We start from the raw sequence: 18,538 nt of genomic DNA, 5'->3' as shown, positions 1-18,538 counted from the left end.
GTGCAGTGTGCCAGTCATAAAAATTACACACTGTGAAAAGATAAGATGATGGCAACATGATTAAAGCATGAAGTGTCACAAACCATCCTCGGTTATAACACACACAGTACATCTGCAGTGGTGTGCGTAACAGGAGGCGTGTCCATACTGCAATTTCATCTGTCTCCTGCAGGCTTGACTCTGCACTGTGCAGTAGGCCATACTTAACAAGTCTGAACATGCCAGTGCACGGGAAAGCACCCTAGAGTAGACCATGTGATTGGGGCCAATCTGTTGGCCCTTAATTTACAGCATGTACCTTAGAAGTATTCTGATAAATTATGAATATTTGATGGTTTAGAGAAATCATTTGATTTTCAAACTAAACTATACTGGTATATGAACAGCTTATTCAGATAACAAGATTCTTATATATGAGTCTTATATTTAAATAAAATGGCCTGACTTAAGGACATTTCAGTTGAGTAGGCCTACATTTCAAGTCGCTTTTAATAAAGGACTAGGCCTAAAATGTTGCATGTGATTTTGTTTGCTTATAGGAAGATAAGAAGGGACGACAGAAGTAGCCTTCCCTTCCAATCTGGCTTCTGGCAACGACTCAAATTCCACGGCAGAAATACACACTGTTCAGTAGTACGCACACCTTTTTACTGTTCGATTATGCAAGTGTGCAGATCCCGAAAGGAACGTATAATCAATCGAATTATTCTCACAGTAAGTTCCGCGCAAACAAGCCAGAGCAGGTGTGACGTGTCGGGGATTCCTTCATCAGCACATGAGCGAGTGACGTCACGCAGGCTATTTAACGTGTTGACTTCTAACTATAGCGTATCATTCCCTTCCTCTCTGCGGAACTAGACTGTAGCAACACTGGAATCACATCAGACTCCCTGTTCACAACAAAAGAACCAAGCCATTTGGACAGTTCTACCTGTAAAGAACAAACACCGAATACGCCACAATGTCCAAAAAAGGTAAACCTTTTACTTGATAGAACCTGACGAGTCACTTTCTCCGTATTTACCTGCTGTTAACTTCTACCTCGGTTGTTCGTAAATAACGTTGATTCTTTCCTACCTTTTCAGAAGAAGCTGCTGTTCTTGAATGTGCCCGTCAGCTGCAAAAGATGGGCGATCTTCTTGACTGGAAGTACAAGCTTTTGGATATTCTATTAAGGAATTACAACCAGGCTGCCAAATTCAAGTGAGGCTGAATGGTTTCGATGGAAGTGTAACTGGTACATGCAACGACATGTTCTTTCGCCGGCCCGTTCAAAGATCGACAGTCGGGCGGTGTGCGGAAGCTACCGGTTAAGCGGTGAAACTTCTGCAATGAAGGCATGCCAAACCTAATTTTCGAACCATTTTCGAAAATACATGGCTCTTCGCGGAAACTTCATGTCCCCGCTGTCACTAAGCAGGCTTTTCGCCTGAGACCCACAGCCAGCTTTTCGAGGCCCTGAAGCAGAATTCTGAGAGATCGGTGGACCTGTCTGTGGTGTGGACTGCTCCCTTTCCACGACAAACGTGAACTTTTAAGACTATAACCGGCCGATTGTGGTCGTAAGCTTACCACATTTTCACATCCAAAGTATGTGCTTTTCTGTGTTGTTCATTTCTGTAAATAAACATTAATATTCTAATTCAGTCCCATTTGTGATGTGTTTGCATCGAGAACATCTTGATTTAACACGTGAGCTTTTCACGATGTATTCTTCATGTACAAGTACATAGACATTTAATCTTCCCTTAACTAAATATGTGCATGGGTAAATAGGGTGAGACTACCATGACAACATTTCAGGCACTTAAAAGATTTTCTTTTATTATGTGGTAAAAAGCAAGTGTACAAATCAGGATCCCTTTCATGTAGTCTCGGAAATACATTTACATACGACATGTTTGAGTAGCCTACATCGGAGTACAACGATACATCTACAGATCTGATCCCTGCTCACCTTTAAGAAAACAAGCAGTGCACCCCACCCCACCCCTTTCTCTCAATCAAACTTCGTCTACTCGCTCACACAACACAACCACTGAAGAGGGAACCGATTAGCCAAAAAGATGTCCAAAGACAAAGAAAAGCAGGAAAAACCAAAAAGAGGAAGAGACACTTCATTAAAAAAAAAAATGTACAAGGGAATTAATGTCATAAAAGCTTTAACAAGTAGAAAAACAAATGGTTTAATATGAAAAATACGGGAGGTGGTGAAATTATTTAAAAAATGCCAAACTAAAAAATGCCTCTCGTTCCAGCAAAGCTAGGCGTGCTGGTCTTGTTTAGCGAGGCCTGATGAAGGGTTAGTGTGCAAGGGTGAGTGTCCCCACTATTTGTCCTGGGACAACAGTAGAACTTCCAAGTAGTACCGGTCCAAAAATCATCTCAGCAGCACCTGAGTGAGTTTGCTTATTGTAAGGAAAGCGATTAGCTAGTCCCCCAAAAAGGCAAGCTCCACTTGCTTAACAAATGTGTAGAAGTATCTGAAAGCAAGGCGAGGAAGGTTCCGGGGAGAGCATTAGGGGCATGGACCAATCTCTATGAGAGATTGAGGTCAAAGAGTTGTTTGTCCGCACCAGCAGACCACAGGGTCGACATAAACAATAGAACTGCTAGGTAGACTGGGCATAAGGTTTGGTAAGGGCTATTAGGTAACTTCGTTGAGGTGTATGCGAAAAGATGGCAAACGTCTTTAAGATTTCTCTCTTTGCCAAAATACTTTACAAACCCAAAAAAGGTTGTTAACTGGCATTGAAAAAAAAAATGTATAAGCCCTGTTTTTCAAGCTTACAACAATGTCTGCCGAAAACAGTGAGTTGGAACAGGGGAGATCCAAGAGTAATACACTATGAGATTACGTAGATCAAGCTACATATTACACCTGTGCATACAAACACCCGACACATAAACATTCGTATCCACATATCACATTATCACCGACACCAGTGTTTGTAAATGATACCTCACAAACCTGCACAGCATGATGCTTTTATGCTAACCGGTTATCCTACTCTTGCAGTTCCCATTCGTCACATAACCTAATGGGGATCACAGTCCACTCATAACCACTAAACAGACCTACATTCTTGCCCAATCAAGTCTGGAAGCCCTCTATCTTCTGGGGCCTGTAAAGGGGAATGTCTTTCACATGAAACTGTGACACTGTGCACACACACACACACACACACACACAATGTGGCGGACCATTGATGACAGGAGCAAAGGCATACAGATACTGGCTGCCAAACTCGCCACAGCTATTCTGGTTTCCCTTCATCGATTTGATATTCATAACTTAGAAAGCGGTCCCTTCCTACCTCCTTTCCACTGGTTAAAAGTGAGTTTCAATTGGATGAGTATAGTGGGTGGCAGACGTTAGTGTTCATTAGCGTTATTGGAAAGCAGGGGTCAATGAACACCCTGGCCGAGAGACCGAAGGCATTTTCTTTAGTCCTTAGGGTCAGACACACATGACAGGAATGGAGCTTTGAGTGTCAAGCAGGCTTGAGTTTAGGTCTGATTCATCATCGCCTGTGAGAAGCCCAGCAACAGTGCTGTTTTTTCTCTTCCTGACGAAGGAGGAGCCTAGACAACGCACACACTGAAAGAAGAACCCACGTTTTCCTCAAGTGTTAAAAGGGGGAGACCAGGTAGAATCACACAAGTGCTCCAATTACATGAATCCTCACAGTCAACTGCATTCGTTTTGTGGCCAAGAAAAGGTCAGAAACAGGTTGATCTAAAGAAAAGGAGAAAGGAAACAAAACAAAAAACAAAAAAAAGAGTCTCCCCCCGATCGTCAATGTCATCATAATTATTATCTTAATTAACATTCTAAGCATTTCCACCACCTTTCACACAGGGGTCCAAACATGGGAGCTACAAGAGCAGGCTCCAAGGCTCCAAGTCTGCCTCCGTGAGCAAGCTAAAAATTGTCAACCATTTTCTCTAAACCCCCCCGTCTTTTCTTCCCACGACTCATTTGGTGAAGGCGGCCACGACGGACCAAAGCAGCTCGTTGGCCCCCGACTTCGCGGCTTCGCCCTCGGGGTCGAGGTCAAGCAGCGTCCGCACCCTCTTCATGGCCAGGTCGTACTGCTCGTCCAGGAGGGGCGCGAAGGCGTTCTCCAGCACGTCGGACGAGTGGGCCAGGAAGATGAGCGCCAGCGACCGCTTGTCCATGCGCTGCGGCTCGTTGACCCAGCGCTCGAGCACCGACTCCTGCACCCCCCCCCAAAAAAACAACGAGTAAATTCAATTCAATTTTATTTATGGAGCGTCAAACCAATAAAATTGTCTCAAGGTTCTTTACAGATCTCAGGGCCTGAACCCCCCTTGAGTTAGTACAACGGGGAGAGGGGCAAGGAATAAACCATGAGCAGATCGCGGGGGGGTTGGGGGGGTCACTTGCTTGGTGCCGGCTAGGTAGGTAGGTAGAGATAGAAACGGAGTGGTGGGGCGGAGCGTGCAGAACGTATACATATTATACAATTACACATAAATGTATCAGGATAAGCATGCTAGTATACATGTGGTAAATGTACACGATACATGCTAACATAAGATGGTAAATACATGACGTAAAGTAGGGCGGGGTAGAACAGTATTGTGTTCCACAGTATTGTAGAACAGCTCAGAGGGTATACAGTGTGCGTGTGAGGTTACTATTACAATGGTAAGTAGAGCAAAGAAACAGAAACTATGTCAATGGCGGCACGGTAAAATAGGCTACCACAGAATATGTAGATACATCATGAGCTGGGTAGGAATACTGCATGATGGGAGTGGTGGGGATGGGTAGGTGTAGGCAGAGGGTTTGTGCACCGAGATCAGGTGGAGAGACTACAGCAGCATCCCAGAGCAGAGACGGTCTAGACTAAAAGGGGAAGAAAAAGAGATTGCTGCCCAATATGTGTAGAAGTACTTTATGGTTATGGTGATGAGGAACAATGTTTTAACAGCCATCGGCGTTAGTGGGCAAAGTTCACGCTATAAGAGAGAAAATTTGGTTAGTAAACATCAATTTGATAAACAGATAAAGAGATGAAGAGACATAGGAAAACAATTACCAGTAGGCAATATGGCCACTTTATCGGTATTACGGTTAGCATAATATGATCTAGAAGGAGAGGGGAGAGGCTGCCCGGCATGGTGTGTGGGAATGTAGTTGGTTGCTGACATGGCGCATAAGAATGTGAGTTATACAAGCTTAGTAAGGGCGACAGGATACAACACCAGTGCCCGACTGGCTGCCCACAGGCGCACCACAGGCGGCAAGATGTGCCCGGGATCCGTAAAGACCTTCCCACACTGTACAACACGCGCTGTCTGTAGCCCGCTGCTGCTAAACACAACATGGCTGACACCAAGTGTGTTATATGTTCCGACAGGTGGCAGATTCTGGAGCATTATTCAAGACTGTACTACAGAGGGATGTCTTTAAGTAAGGGATAATGTATAGAACGCCGGTCATTGTCGGGAAAATAAGCCCCGACAGGGCGAACAGCACCCCGACGCGAAGCGAAGGGGTGTTGATTCACCGTGAAGGGGCTTATTTTCCCGACAATGACCGGCGTTCTATACATTATCCCGCTTATTATACGGCTAAAACTAAAAAATTACTTAACACAGTGTGTCTTTTTACAATGTATTTGCTTTTGTTACTATACGTAGTGAGGTTAAAAAGCAGAGAAATAGTTCGCCAAAGACGTTGAACTTCAAAGACAGTTGAACATTCTTTAGAACACAGCTGCTCAACCGTCCGCTGAAACTCCCTTGATAAGTTACCGTACTACTTGCGGAGTGCTACGAAAGATGTGAATCAGAGGCAAAAAGGCCACTTTCCTTGACAGCGGTCATTAACTGCATAGCAACGGTCAGTTATCGGAAAATAGTTGACCGCAGAACGTTGGGAAGCCCCATTCAAGTGAATGGAGCATTCTACAGCATTAAGAAGAGCCGTGTAATAATCTTGATTAATAGATGGAAAGGGTGTCCGCTTCTTGGATGGTGGCAGGAAGTTTATTCTACTGAAGGATGGGGGGTGAGGGGTGTTCGATAGCAGAAGGCTCTGCTTTTTGATATTCTTGGAATAACAAGAAGACCTGCACTCTGGGAACGACGTGTTCTTGGTGGGCAGCAGGGAACAACTAATTCCCTTAGGTAATTTTGAGCTAAGCCGTTTAGAGCTTTGTGTGTTAGAAGGCGTACTTTCAAATCAATTCTACTTTTGACAGGGAGCCAGTGCAGAGAGGCAAGCACAGGTTAGATATGTTTATTGTAATGCATGCATATGATCTGCTATGCGCCCATATCTAAACAAAACACAACTTTTTAACACTTAGAACAGATTGACACTCTGTTACCACTTTCCAGCTTCTAGCTGCTAAATTACCATGCCACTAATTCACTTTACACACATTGCCATCGTGTGTGTGTGTTTGAGTGTGTGTGTTTGTGTGTGTGTTTGTGTGTGTGTGTGTGTGCCATGGTCCTGTGCTGCTGACAATAGCAATAGAAGACCTGACAGAATGCGCACCTGTGCCTTTCTTCGCTCAGCCTCAGGTAGAAGAAACTGACAGGTGTCTAAATTTGAACGTCTGTCATCACCTGCTAGACTTAATACCTAAACACAGCAAGCACACACGCTGCACACAATCATTTCAATCTTCGTTTGTCATGCAAACTTAGAACACTGACATGCTCATGGTAACTGGCCAATGCTGAGTTAGAACACTGACATGCTCATGGTAACTGGCCAATGCTGAGTTAGAACACTGACATGCTCAAGGTAACTGGCCAATCCAGAGTTAGAACACTCCAATCTTCGTTTCTCATGCAAGCCACACTCCTACTCACCACTCAGCAGCTCTATCCAACTCTGGACTGTCTCGGGAGGCTGGGTCTCTTTGATGTGTTTGAGGGCCTCGTCCAGCAACATATCGCCCGTAGGTGCATCGGACTTACAGATGACCTGGCAAGGGTTCAAGGGGAGCGATTATTGTTCGCTAACCAACATAAAAAGACAAAACATGACATGCAGAGTTAGAAAGAAGTCTATCTGTGAGTGTGTGTGATGCTAGGCATGTATGCTAGCCACTCCTGACTGTCACACATCTAAACAATGTTCCATGTGCTTAAAGATACCCAGAAAACTGAAAATAAGACAAGTCCCCCCCTTGATGTGATTTGTAACAAGCATGGGAGTGGAACAAGCCAATTATGTAGCGACAAATCATTTTAATGGTTCGGATTGTGCCCACAGAAGCTTTCAGGCTGCTGAGCCGTGAGGAAATTTGGCATGAAAAAAGCCTCAATGTCAATATGGCTATTTACAGTCAAAATATTTAAATCTTTTGTCTCTCCCGAATTCAGATTGCCCTTTTTCTTTCAAACAGAGTATATTACATGATACAGAGCTTACATGTGCACAACAATCAACAACCTATTTATGCAACTGAACTGTATAGGCTTATATGAAAGAAAAAAAACAGAGGACCTAATAGTTTACTTTGTTTGATACAACTGTGTCTCCTAATACTATGCAATAGAGCCAGTGGGCCACAGTACTAAACATCTGTCCAGAATCACCTTGTGGCACTAATCTGAACTCATGGCCCAGAACATTCTTCTGAAAACTCGCCCAACCACATACCCATCCCATCTTCGAGATCTAAAGACAGCTGTGGCGCAAGGGAACATCTGGTTGACAGAGAGTGGAGAGGGATAGGCTTAAGCAAGGCCTTCACTTTCATGTTTCCATTCTTCTTTTCTTTCTGTGCCTCACAAACTCACACACACACACACACACACACACACACACACACACACACACAATTACCTTTCTTGCCAGCAGGCTTTTCCTCCTAATGCCACACGGCTCCAGGTGTAACCGTCCTCTCAAAGCCAGCTCTATGAGCATACACCCGCGAAGCCCAGAAGAAATGCAGTCATTCCAGAATGATGTGTAGCCCTGCGGTCAAAAAAAGTCCACATTCGGAGTTGAGCAGGAGCCAAACCAGTTACAGTGAAAATGCATAGCTCGGTGTTCCGCAAATTATGAATCAACAGGACATTTTGCGTTCCCACGCCCGTTAAGAGCCTGTAAGCTATATTTCCTTCTAAGCCAAGACCTGTCTCGTAGGCTCGTTAATGAGCAAGTAAGGAAGTGACTTTGAAAATGTCCTGGACGAGTAATTCGCAGCTAGATTTTGCGTGCTCGTTTAAATGAAGCTTTAGATCGAACGACATGCAAAGATTATTTCTAGCCAAATAGTGGGCCATTTGGGCAGGACAGGAAAGGTCGGGAGGCTGCAAGTTGTATATAATTAAATATCCAGTCCAATCTTGAATTAACAAAATGCAATCATAACGTTACCTACTGCAATCAGTTTCAAAGGCATACAGTTCAGTGTCTGTGACAACGGTCAACCCAACTATAGCTAAGGCGAATGTGTTATGTTAGTTTATGTCATTTTTGTTGAAGACTTCACCAGCGTTATCTTCGCTTGCTACATAGTTTGTTGACTGGCTAACATTGGTAAATCAATAACATATGCAATACAACAACTAACATTAGCTGCTTTATGAACACAAGGCTAAGTGGTTAAGCATTTATCTTACACAAGTAAATGAGGCTATATTGACAATGGAGAAGATGCTACATTTAGTTTGTCAACATGGTTCAACCAGTTATATAGTTATGCATCGCCAGCGCCATATTCGCTTTGCTTGCTTACTAGCCAGCTAACGTTAGCAATAGCGTAAGGATAGCTGCAGTGCCCCAAGAAGATTCTTCTAAACCGATTAGCTGGCAACAGTTAGCACAGCTAGCTAGTACCCTTGTCGGGGAGAAAACGTTAACAAACCTCTCGGTCCTTCAATCCCAAAAGCAAAACTTCCTCCATCAATGTCAGCCGGGTTTCTTTGGAATCTCCCTGGTCTTCGTCCTCTTCCTCCTCACGGCGAGACTCGTCGTCTTCCCCAGATTCGCGGTCCTTATCGGCGGCTGCATTTCGCGAGGCCTCGGTCCGTCTTTGCACAAGGCCAGAGCTTCTCTGTGTTAAGGAAGTCATGATCTATGGATAGGCCACAACAGCAACTACACCACTAAATCACCTTCAGAACAGGATATGCATAGATATGACAATGAATTAGAAACCTAAGACATCGAAAAGTCCTTGTTGACGTGGATAGTCAGGCATTCGAGAACTGCTGCCTTCCAGGCACTTTCCTCCTCAATTTCCTCTAACAATATGGCGGAGAATGATGACGACAGAGATGGTATCCCAGATGCCAAGTTGTGATGAACGCCTGACAGCCAGGGTAGGCTGCAGTAAAGTCAAGAATACCATCTTTTTCGATGAGTGTCTATAAAGGAGGTCTATAAATATCTGTTTTGCGCCTGTAATTCTGATGTGAACAGTTTATCTAGAAACTCTATAATTCTCTCCCACACACACACGCGCTCGCAATTCACGCACACACACACACACACACACACACACACACACACACACACACACACACACACACACACACACACACACACACACACACACACTTACACACTTTAAAGAAATAGATACATTGTTTAATTTAATGTCAGAACAGAATTGAGAATAGCTCTAAGTATATTATTTTGTTTTAGGTCGGTAGATATTTCTCTTAAAGGTTGATAATTGTTTTCATAAATAGCCTACATTATCAAGCATGGTAGGCTACAGTAATTTACAATAGTGCAACTGCAGAAAATAACAGTGGAATCTATGATACCAACAACAATACTAGATCTTAGTAAAGGCCTGCAGCCATGACCAGTTATTTTATTTTATTAATCAAATCGACCTATTTCCAAATGTTGACGAAAGACACGCAAAGAAATAGACGAAATAGACATAAAGAATGGTGAACTAAAGACACATTAAATGTAAACGTAAAGACTAGGTAGCCTTAGATTCTTTTGGACAGCGGGGTTAGAAACTCTGGGTGCATGCAGCTTGTTGTACATTTACAATGGGTGTATGCCACGTTAAGATTAATTAACACCATCAGAAAACTAAATCTGTCAATCCCATAGCCTAATCTCTATAATAGTGTTTCATAAAATAAATGCCATCACTTGTTTAATATTAAAGTTAAACGGAGCAAAAGTGTCATATTCTAAAAGAAGATTCTAAATTCTAGAAGTCTATATATGAAGAATTATTCCACTGAATTATTGGATAACATTGATTAATATGCCTATAGGCAATGTTTCAGTGTTTAACCAAAAGCAGCCCACCATAGCTGAAATGTGTGTGCCTTGATCACCATGTGTGGTCAACACATGGTGATAAAGTTAAGCAGCGGTAACTGAATAGCCTACTTATTAACCAGATCGCCTCCTCCGGCCTTACAACTCATATTTGTCACACAAACACTCACCTGGGTGGTAAGCTCTTATCAGAGACATACACAGGTTCACACCGGAGCTCAGATTTATTTTCAGGGTACCATTTAAGATTAGGTTAAGAGAGTTAGATCTGTGTTTGTGTGTGTGTGTGTGACAGAAGTAGCACAGAGAGAGAACGACTAATACAGACAGATTGACTAACATTCAAACAAACATGATAGACTACTTGGCACAATAGAAAACACACACAGACGTACAGACTCAATCTCAAAATGTTTATTCACCTAAACACTGATTAGATAAATAGCGGTGACATTCTCATGCCAATCCTTTCCCAACTGCAGCGGCGTACCACTTAATTGGAGTCGCCACACTACAAATGTGCAGCGGCACAAATGAAAACACACACACACACACACTGTGCCAGCGTGACGCATGAGTGAAGCGTTTGCCGGGTGCACTACAGCCTCGTATTCATAAGAACGAAAATAGGCTACAAGTTGGATAAGGTCCTACCAAGTTGAATGTAGCCTATTAGTATGGAATATCCTCAAAAAACAACATTAAAATGGGGTGAGTAAAAAAAAGCCAAATACCAGGCAGTTCTGCTATTGAGAGAACATTATATATTTCGAATAAAATGTGCTTTAATTGAATGGAGATTATCCCTACAGTATGGGTGGAAATGTATGGTAACACATTTGCATGTCCCCCTGCTCGTTTTATTGACTAGCCTATAGGTTATTAACACTGGTTCGAAGCAATTGGCACTTGGGTACTAACAGTCGTAGGTTTTCATGTGTAGAGCAGCGCGGGACTTTCATCAGGTGTGTTCCTTTGTAAATGTATTTTGTAGAAAGTACGCTAATTTCTTCGTGTACGGGATGTGGACATCAGATTCTTGACCGTTTCTTTTTGCGGGTATCCCCGGATATGGAGTGGCACGCGGCATGTTTAAAGTGCGCCGAATGTAAGAAGTCTTTGGAGGAGTCAGGTACCTGCTTTGTGAAAGAAGGCAAAACTCTCTGTAAAGAAGACTACTACAGGTGTGTATATTATAGGCTTTTTTTTTTACATGCTTGTCTTTTGTGATGGAATGACATGAATGGATTTATTCGGTTACTAGCCTACTTTAATGTCATTTTTCATTAGGTTAACAGACATTCAACAGTAAGCAGACAATCTATTCGTGATCAAGTTTGTGAGTCATGATCACAAGTTATCCGTGTATAGTGCTTAATATATAACATCTAACAACAGAATATAAAAATGTGCATCTTTATATTGGCACAACATCCCTTGCTGCAATTGAGCTGCGTATTAATGCGTTTGAGCGGGACACATAAAGTTAAAGTATGCGTAGCCTATAACGTATAGTATTAACTTATTTAGATGTTTTCTTCGACCAATCCCTTGCTGTATGTTTCTCATAAATGTGAGATTTCCTCACTCAGGTTATATGGAATTAAGTGTGGGAAATGTCAAAAAGTGTTCAGCAAAGAGGACTTGGTGATGAGGACTCGCATGCAGATCTACCACTTTGATTGCTTTCGATGTGAAAGTTGCGACCTCCACTTACTCCCGGGAGATCGCTTCCACCTGCGGGATGGACACCTGCTGTGCACTGCAGATCACGATGCTTTTGAAACGCGCAGTGAAGAGAGCAGCGAGCACACCACAGAGAACATTTCCAGTGTTGACGGTAGGTTTGGCACGAGCCATATTTCCTATCCGCTATAACACAAAATTGCCTTAAGATTCCAGTTTGAAGACGTTTTATTTATTTATTTTTTTTTTTTTTTTAATCTTCAGCCAAAGGGGGGCATAGCTACTGGTGATACAAGCAGGTTTCCAGCGAGAAACATCTCGAATCAAACCTTTTAAAACGTATTTTTTTTAACAGAGGACGAATTATCTCAACATCTGGACGTGCCTATTAAGCGCGCCCCAACACCACCACAGAGGACCGTTCGTGTTAGGACCGTCCTGAGCAAGAAACAGCTGCATATGTTACAGACCTGTTACAACGCGAACCCGCGGCCAGACGCCCTGGTCAAGGAGCAGTTGGTGGAGATGACGGGCCTGAGTTCTAGAGTCATCCGGGTATGGTTCCAGAACAAGAGGTGCAAAGACAAAAAACGGCACCTGCACCCAACTCTGACACAGACCGCCCAAAAGGTTAGAAAAAAATAAATCAAACTTTTTAAATGAGTAGTGAAACATTGTCTAAAATGTATCTTTAATTTAACAGGTTTCTTTATAAATCAAGACCATATCATGTTGTTATCCTGAGACTTTTGTCAAGATGCTACAAGTTGTAAACGCGCTGACATGTTTTATAAGCATTATGTCATAGCCATGAACAGTTGAAACAATGGGTGTTATTGACAAAGGAATAGCTATTAGTTCTATCTGTTTTACTCTGTGCGGTTCTCTGTCAAGGTCATAACAGAGAGGACATTGGAGACACCTTGTCTTGAAGGTCCAGTGGACTTCCTGAGGTTTCAGCAATCCTGGAAGATTATAAATGAGCTGACACTACAGTCTGACGGTGACGACTGGTTGGGGGTGAGTTTTAAATGAGATATCGCTCTACACCTGTCCCTCTTTGTGTATTTTGCTTACATTTGCTGAGGGAAAAAGTCCTCACGCTGATCTCCACTCTGTATGTGTTTGTCAGACCTCTCCGTCAGGCGAGGCAGACTCCAGGTTACTGTCCTCCCGGATGCTGGAGACTCCCTGCAACAGCCTGGTGTCCAGTCCAGTGTCCAGTGGGATCCAGTAAATCCATGGGCACCAAGCACTCTCGGGGGGCGACAGTGGTCCAGGAGGTAGAGGAGTCGTTTACAGAAAGTCGTTTAGTAATCAGAAGGTTGCTAGTTAGATTCCCTGTCGAAGCGTCCTTGAGCAAGACACTGAACCCCTAATTGCTCCTGAGGTGCAGTGTGCCATCAGTGAGGTAAAAGTAAAATGTGTATACATCCTTGTAAGTCGCTTTGGATAAAAGCGTTTGCTAAATGACTAAATGTAAAATGTAAATGTAAATGTATCAGTAATGGGCACCATTGGTACCAAGGGCTCTGTCATGGACGGAGAGCTTGGGGCTAGCGAGAAGTTCCGGATGACTAAAACGCTCTGTCCATGACAGCACCAAGCACTATCAGTAATTATGACTTCCAACATGAAAAAATGATTAGCAACAGTTTTCAACTCACGCTTTATAGCAAAACTCTCTCTCCCTAGAGGACAGTTGTGACAAACAGTGGCATCCCACTGCCCCAACTCAGTGGATCTTAAAAATAAGAAAAATAACACAGAAATTGTATTTGTATTCCTCATGGCACTAATATAGTATCCACAGCAAACTCGTGTATGAGCAGGTATTCCAGCTCATCTCTCTCAGATGTTTTATTTTGTATTTATGAGAACTTTCTGGTGTAACTGATTTTGTTTGGCATTATTAGAGAAGCTGTTGCTTAGGCCTGAGCTTGTTATTTTGTTTTAAGGATATTAGTTTAATTTAAGTAATTCTTTGTTTACTGTGGAGAGTAACATAATGATTAACGTGTCTGTTTCGTGTGTGATTATGTAAGGTTTCTCTTGTGGTTCTCAGAAGCTTTAACTAGAAGTATTTATTTAAAAATATTTACATGTTTTCTTTTTACTTCAACATTATTTGTATCAATATTTATTCTTGCACTTGTCATTGTGATATAGAGCATATTTGTGAGGCAGACATTGATATGTGGAATAAAGTGACCTCTATTGAATAACACACAGCGCTCTTCTTAGTCTGTGCATGGGGACTGAGTGAACACTACTGAGGGCCACACATAACTACAGGTCTCTCGTGGTAAAGGTTTCACATCCATTCAACTACAATCATATAAAATTAATTTGTTAGTTAGTAACACAAAATATTCACCTTTGCATCCATGTCACTTTTCTTCAATATTAAGGACTTGACTGCTCCAAAAGCAGTTTTTAACGGACAAAACGACCTTCACAGACCAAGCTAAGAACTTGAAAGGAAAAAAAAAAACAGTCTTAATTTCAGCAAGCAAGAAGACATCTGTACCGGGGGTTAAAACCATGTCACAGGCTCCCATAGCCTGAGGGCGGCTATGATTATAGTGTGGACAGACACACCCCATCAGACCCCAGACCCCTCCTCACGTCCTGCAATGGAGACCTGACTATACTGACATGGCACCAACTGTACATCTCTCATCGTATGGAGTATCATTATACAGTGTGTTCGCAGTGTATATGTACAGCTTTAAGTTCTAATGAAGTTCTCTATCGTCATATCCCCTATAGCGGTTCTCAATCTGGCCTGACTTCTGTTTCCTGGAACCTTACATAAAGAATCTCATTTGTTAAAAAGAAAGAAAGAAACAAACAAAGAAAAGACAAGAATGATATCAAAAGAAATCATATGGATTTACGACAATATTTAAATTTGTTTATGTCCAAAACAGAATAAACAGGCTTGAAATACTTTAAAATGGTACAGTGTCAATTACAGCATTATTAACATTAAGTCAGTGTTCAAACAGTCACAAATGTTTTTAATAAATGGCCATTTTTCTGAGTGTCGTCTTTCTTGGAGTAAGTGATACTTGCTTTCAGACACATGAAGTAGTGGCACAGTCCTTCCCTGGACGGGATCTTGATTTCACTCCTGGTCCACCCTTCCCATGGCGGCCGAGGTGATGACAGCTTCTGGGTAGACGCAGTGATACTGTCAACTCCAGCTTCTTGTCTAGGGTCTACTGGGAATACCCACAGAGGTAGGTTTCACCATATCTAATGTAGTGTAGAAATGAACAAAAAAAGTGTAAAACCAAGCAGAATTTACTGGACCATATGTTTTTGTTAAACTGGAATCTCTAACCATTGGATCTTTGCCTTGGCTGGAAAATTGAATGGGTTTAAATGTTCCTGATTTTCAATTCCGACTCATTGAAGTGTTCTGTTGGATGGCATGTCTGGAGAGCAATAATGTATTAGGAGACGGCGTGTCAGGTTACCTCTTCAGACACCGCTGTTGTCCTGCTCACTCTCATCTGACTTATCTAATAATAATAATAATAATTCATTTTATTTTTAACGCACTTTTCATTCAAAAGAATCTCAGAGCGCCTACATACTAGAAACTAACTATAATAATACAATAATATAAAAAATAAGTCAACATAAGCATAATAGAAAACTTAGTGGTTCTAGATTTAACACAAGGCAAGAAATGCCTTCCTGAATAAAAATGTCCAGTTTTAAAGGAGTCCAGCGTCTGCGTTGCCCTTAGGTGGTCAGGGAGGCTGTTCCATAAGTGTGGCGTTGCCGAGCAAAAGGCCCGGTCGCCCATCTGCGCTAACAAGGATGTTAGATATTGAGAGAACGACACCCAGCTTTCCCATGTCAAGGAAGCATTCCCCACCCACTCCAGATGTTATGTGCTGATAAGCTCCATTTCTGTGCTGCAGGAGAATGAGGAAGATGACTAAATACATTCTTCATGCAGAGTCAGATCATACATGTGTGTCCAAGACTTAATATGAATCTAAAACAACAAATGAACTCACGTCGTAGTGTCATAGTATTTTATAAGATAACTGAGAGATTCTGCTTCTTCTATTGAGTGAGTTCTATTACTTACCAGGTAATAACAAATCATTTCAACTGTCTACATATTTATGTGTGTCTGTTTGTGTCAGGGAATTTTCCACCCTTTACCAGGACTGTATTACCTCAGAAATGAGACTCACACAAACCAGAATATAGTCAATCACAGACATTTACTCTGGCCCAGAGGAGTGTAGTGACTTGGACTTCTCCAGAATCATACACTGCCTCCCAACTAGAAATGCCTGGTCTTTATTCAAAATTAGGTACACAGTTTAAACATGAAGACACTCCCCTGTCCCAAACGATTTTGCCACCTGGCTTTTCCCTCCAATAATGAGAATTTAACCTAAGACCTCTTAGCCCATAACCTGGGCAACTTCCTGAGTTCAAACACAGCAATAGAGAAGAATTCACAAAACACATGGCATCCTCAATCACTATTTCAGTCTATCTCTAAACATCTTATGGCGCGTCTAAATCTTAACATCCCTCTTTCTCTTAGACACGGCATTCCTCTCAAGAGAACAAACAAACAGATGGAGAATCCATTTAAAGACTTAAAAACACACTCATGATAAAAACTAATACAGAATATCTTTCACATTTCCCTCCTGTTTATCATGATCATAATCCTAGTATAGACCATCAACCATATACATCTCCTTTGGTTTTCTGCATAGGCATCATTACACTAAAGAATCATCTCCTTGATGAAACAGCAGGGCATCCAATTCCTGTGACAACATTACATTCTGCATAGAATTACGTACTACACTAGAAATGAGAACTTTAATACATGTAGAAATACAAATCATAAAAATACAAAAAAGTATAAAGATTGCCACAAGAGGTAACAGACTTTTCAACACAATTTGCCACCATGCACCAGAAATAAGCCAAGCAAAAGGATTCCACCAAGGAGTATCCACCACTTTCTCACGTGTTATAGCATCACGAACAGCCTTCATTTGCTGTAAGGCTTCAGAAACAGAGATGCTTTGTACGTTATCTGGGATCCAGGTGCAGCAGGTGTCATTCAGCAAAACACAAACCCCTCCGCTAGCCGCAGTAAGCAGGTCTAAGACTAATCTATTTTGTAGTACCATTAATCTAATTTGTGATACTTCATCATTAAGGCTTTCCACGCTGACTAAGGTAGCATTAACGAACAATCCCAACCTATAGTTCAGAGTCTCCATCCTCAACAAAAGTTTACCTACTCCTACCCATGGAAACAGAGACAAAGTTACCTTGTGTCCTTCAGTCCAAATCTTTTGGTCCTCGGGAACGTCCGTCCCCCATATGCTGTCGTGATCCTTAACAACAAATCTCTTTTTACGAGATAACTCTGGCTGTGAGGTAGCACTAACAACATAGGTGTGGTCCGTGACCTGGGCGGGGGCGCAAACGCCTCCCCAGTGTGGAGGAAGGTGACTGTACAAACGACTTCCACATACCCACAGTACATCTCTCAATGTAGGGGTACCTTTGTCTGAGGGGCAGTGCCTCCCATTCCAGCGCCTACATAAGGAAACATTTCCCCATGGACAGGGTACAGACCTTGTTGAGGTAATAGGAGTGATAGTTCGTTTACACTGTTTCTGTCTTAGAGAGCCTACATTTGTTGTTCCATTATTAACAAAACATACTGGAAATATGGAGTCGACTGTCACATAAGGTGAAAGCAAGGGTGTAGCATTTTGTATTTCTTCTAGGGGGTGTGTATTGCTGCATGCATCGTGCATCTGGGTACCGTTTGGATAGTAAGATGGCGTTTCGTAGCCCCAGCTGTCTGGGGCACACCTCTCTCCAACACAAATAGTGGCTTGGTATGAAAGTGATCTAGCTTCAAGTCTAGGGTGAGAGGAGGAAGTTGGCATTAAAGAACATACATAACAATTTGTCCTATTACGTCTGCTAGCTTGCAAAGATGCATATCTGTACCATGAATTAGTAGAATATGGATGAGTAACGTTTCCCATGGCCTCATGTTCCCCATATGAAATCCATCTCTTATGGATTCTCTCCATTAAATTTGTAGAGGAGCATAAACCCAACATTACTCCTGAAGTAATCATTAATAGTAACAGCTTATACATTGTTATAAGGGAGTTATACGATGTGTACCAAAAAACAATAAACAATTAACACAATAAACAATAAAATAATAAACACAGATGCACCAAATCTACTATGTTGAGCAGAATCTACAACTGGGGCACTACCTCCCAAGCTGAGTGACGTTCAGACGGAAAAGATCTAGATTTCTCAACCCCCTCAGGGAGCCACTAAATGCCACTCAACGTTAGTGGTGCATCCTAAAATAATGAACGAAGTTTACAGTGTGACAGATGTATCCAGGTGGAGCGTTCTGCGATCTTAACAGCAGTGGGTGTGGCAAGTAGCACTTGGTATGGTCCCTCCCATCTGTCGTCAGACCAAGTCTTTCGTTTGATGACTTTGATGAACACCCAGTCTCCCACCTTCACCTGTCCTTGTACCTGTGGGGACACAGAG

At 42.3% G+C, this 18,538-nt stretch overlaps 2 protein-coding genes across 2 annotated transcripts; one reads left to right on the top strand and one right to left on the bottom strand.

Annotated features, from left to right (window-relative positions):
- Positions 1–1,838: 1,838 nt before the first annotated feature.
- On the bottom strand, positions 1,839–9,234 carry golph3b (golgi phosphoprotein 3b). The gene is made up of 6 exons (XM_080842583.1): positions 8,868–9,234; positions 7,841–7,972; positions 6,859–6,973; positions 6,610–6,625; positions 5,206–5,344; positions 1,839–4,221 (listed from the first exon to the last, which is right to left on the bottom strand). The coding sequence occupies exons 1-6, from the start codon at positions 9,072–9,074 to the stop codon at positions 3,979–3,981; spliced, it is 852 nt and encodes a 283-aa protein (XP_080698709.1). The 5' UTR covers positions 9,075–9,234; the 3' UTR covers positions 1,839–3,978.
- A 20-nt stretch (positions 9,235–9,254) lies between these two features.
- On the top strand, positions 9,255–13,178 carry isl1b (ISL LIM homeobox 1b; the record flags this gene model as incomplete). Its single annotated transcript, XM_080842582.1, has 6 exons — positions 9,255–9,282; positions 11,250–11,439; positions 11,848–12,095; positions 12,297–12,571; positions 12,836–12,961; positions 13,074–13,178. 6 exons carry the CDS (start codon positions 9,255–9,257, stop codon positions 13,176–13,178), a joined length of 972 nt encoding a protein of 323 aa, XP_080698708.1.
- Positions 13,179–18,538: the final 5,360 nt, after the last annotated feature.

This window comes from Sprattus sprattus (assembly GCF_963457725.1).
Source record: "Sprattus sprattus genome assembly, chromosome: 7".
NCBI lineage: Eukaryota > Metazoa > Chordata > Actinopteri > Clupeiformes > Clupeidae > Sprattus > Sprattus sprattus.
The sequence above is the reverse complement of the archived record's forward strand: the minus strand, read 5'-3'. Positions and strand labels throughout refer to the sequence as shown.

Excerpts from the sequence above, each read along its gene's own strand:
- golph3b (XM_080842583.1), bottom strand. The coding sequence starts at position 9,074 with ATGACTTCCTTAACACAGAGAAGCTCTGGCCTTGTGCAAAGACGGACC. Across the intron at positions 6,974-7,840 it reads AAAGCCTGCTGGCAAGAAAG|GTCATCTGTAAGTCCGATGC; the intron begins GTAATTGTGTGT and ends AACCCTTGCCAG. Across the intron at positions 4,222-5,205 it reads CTGTCGCCCTTACTAAGCTT|GAGTCGGTGCTCGAGCGCTG; the intron begins GTATAACTCACA and ends GGGGGGGTGCAG.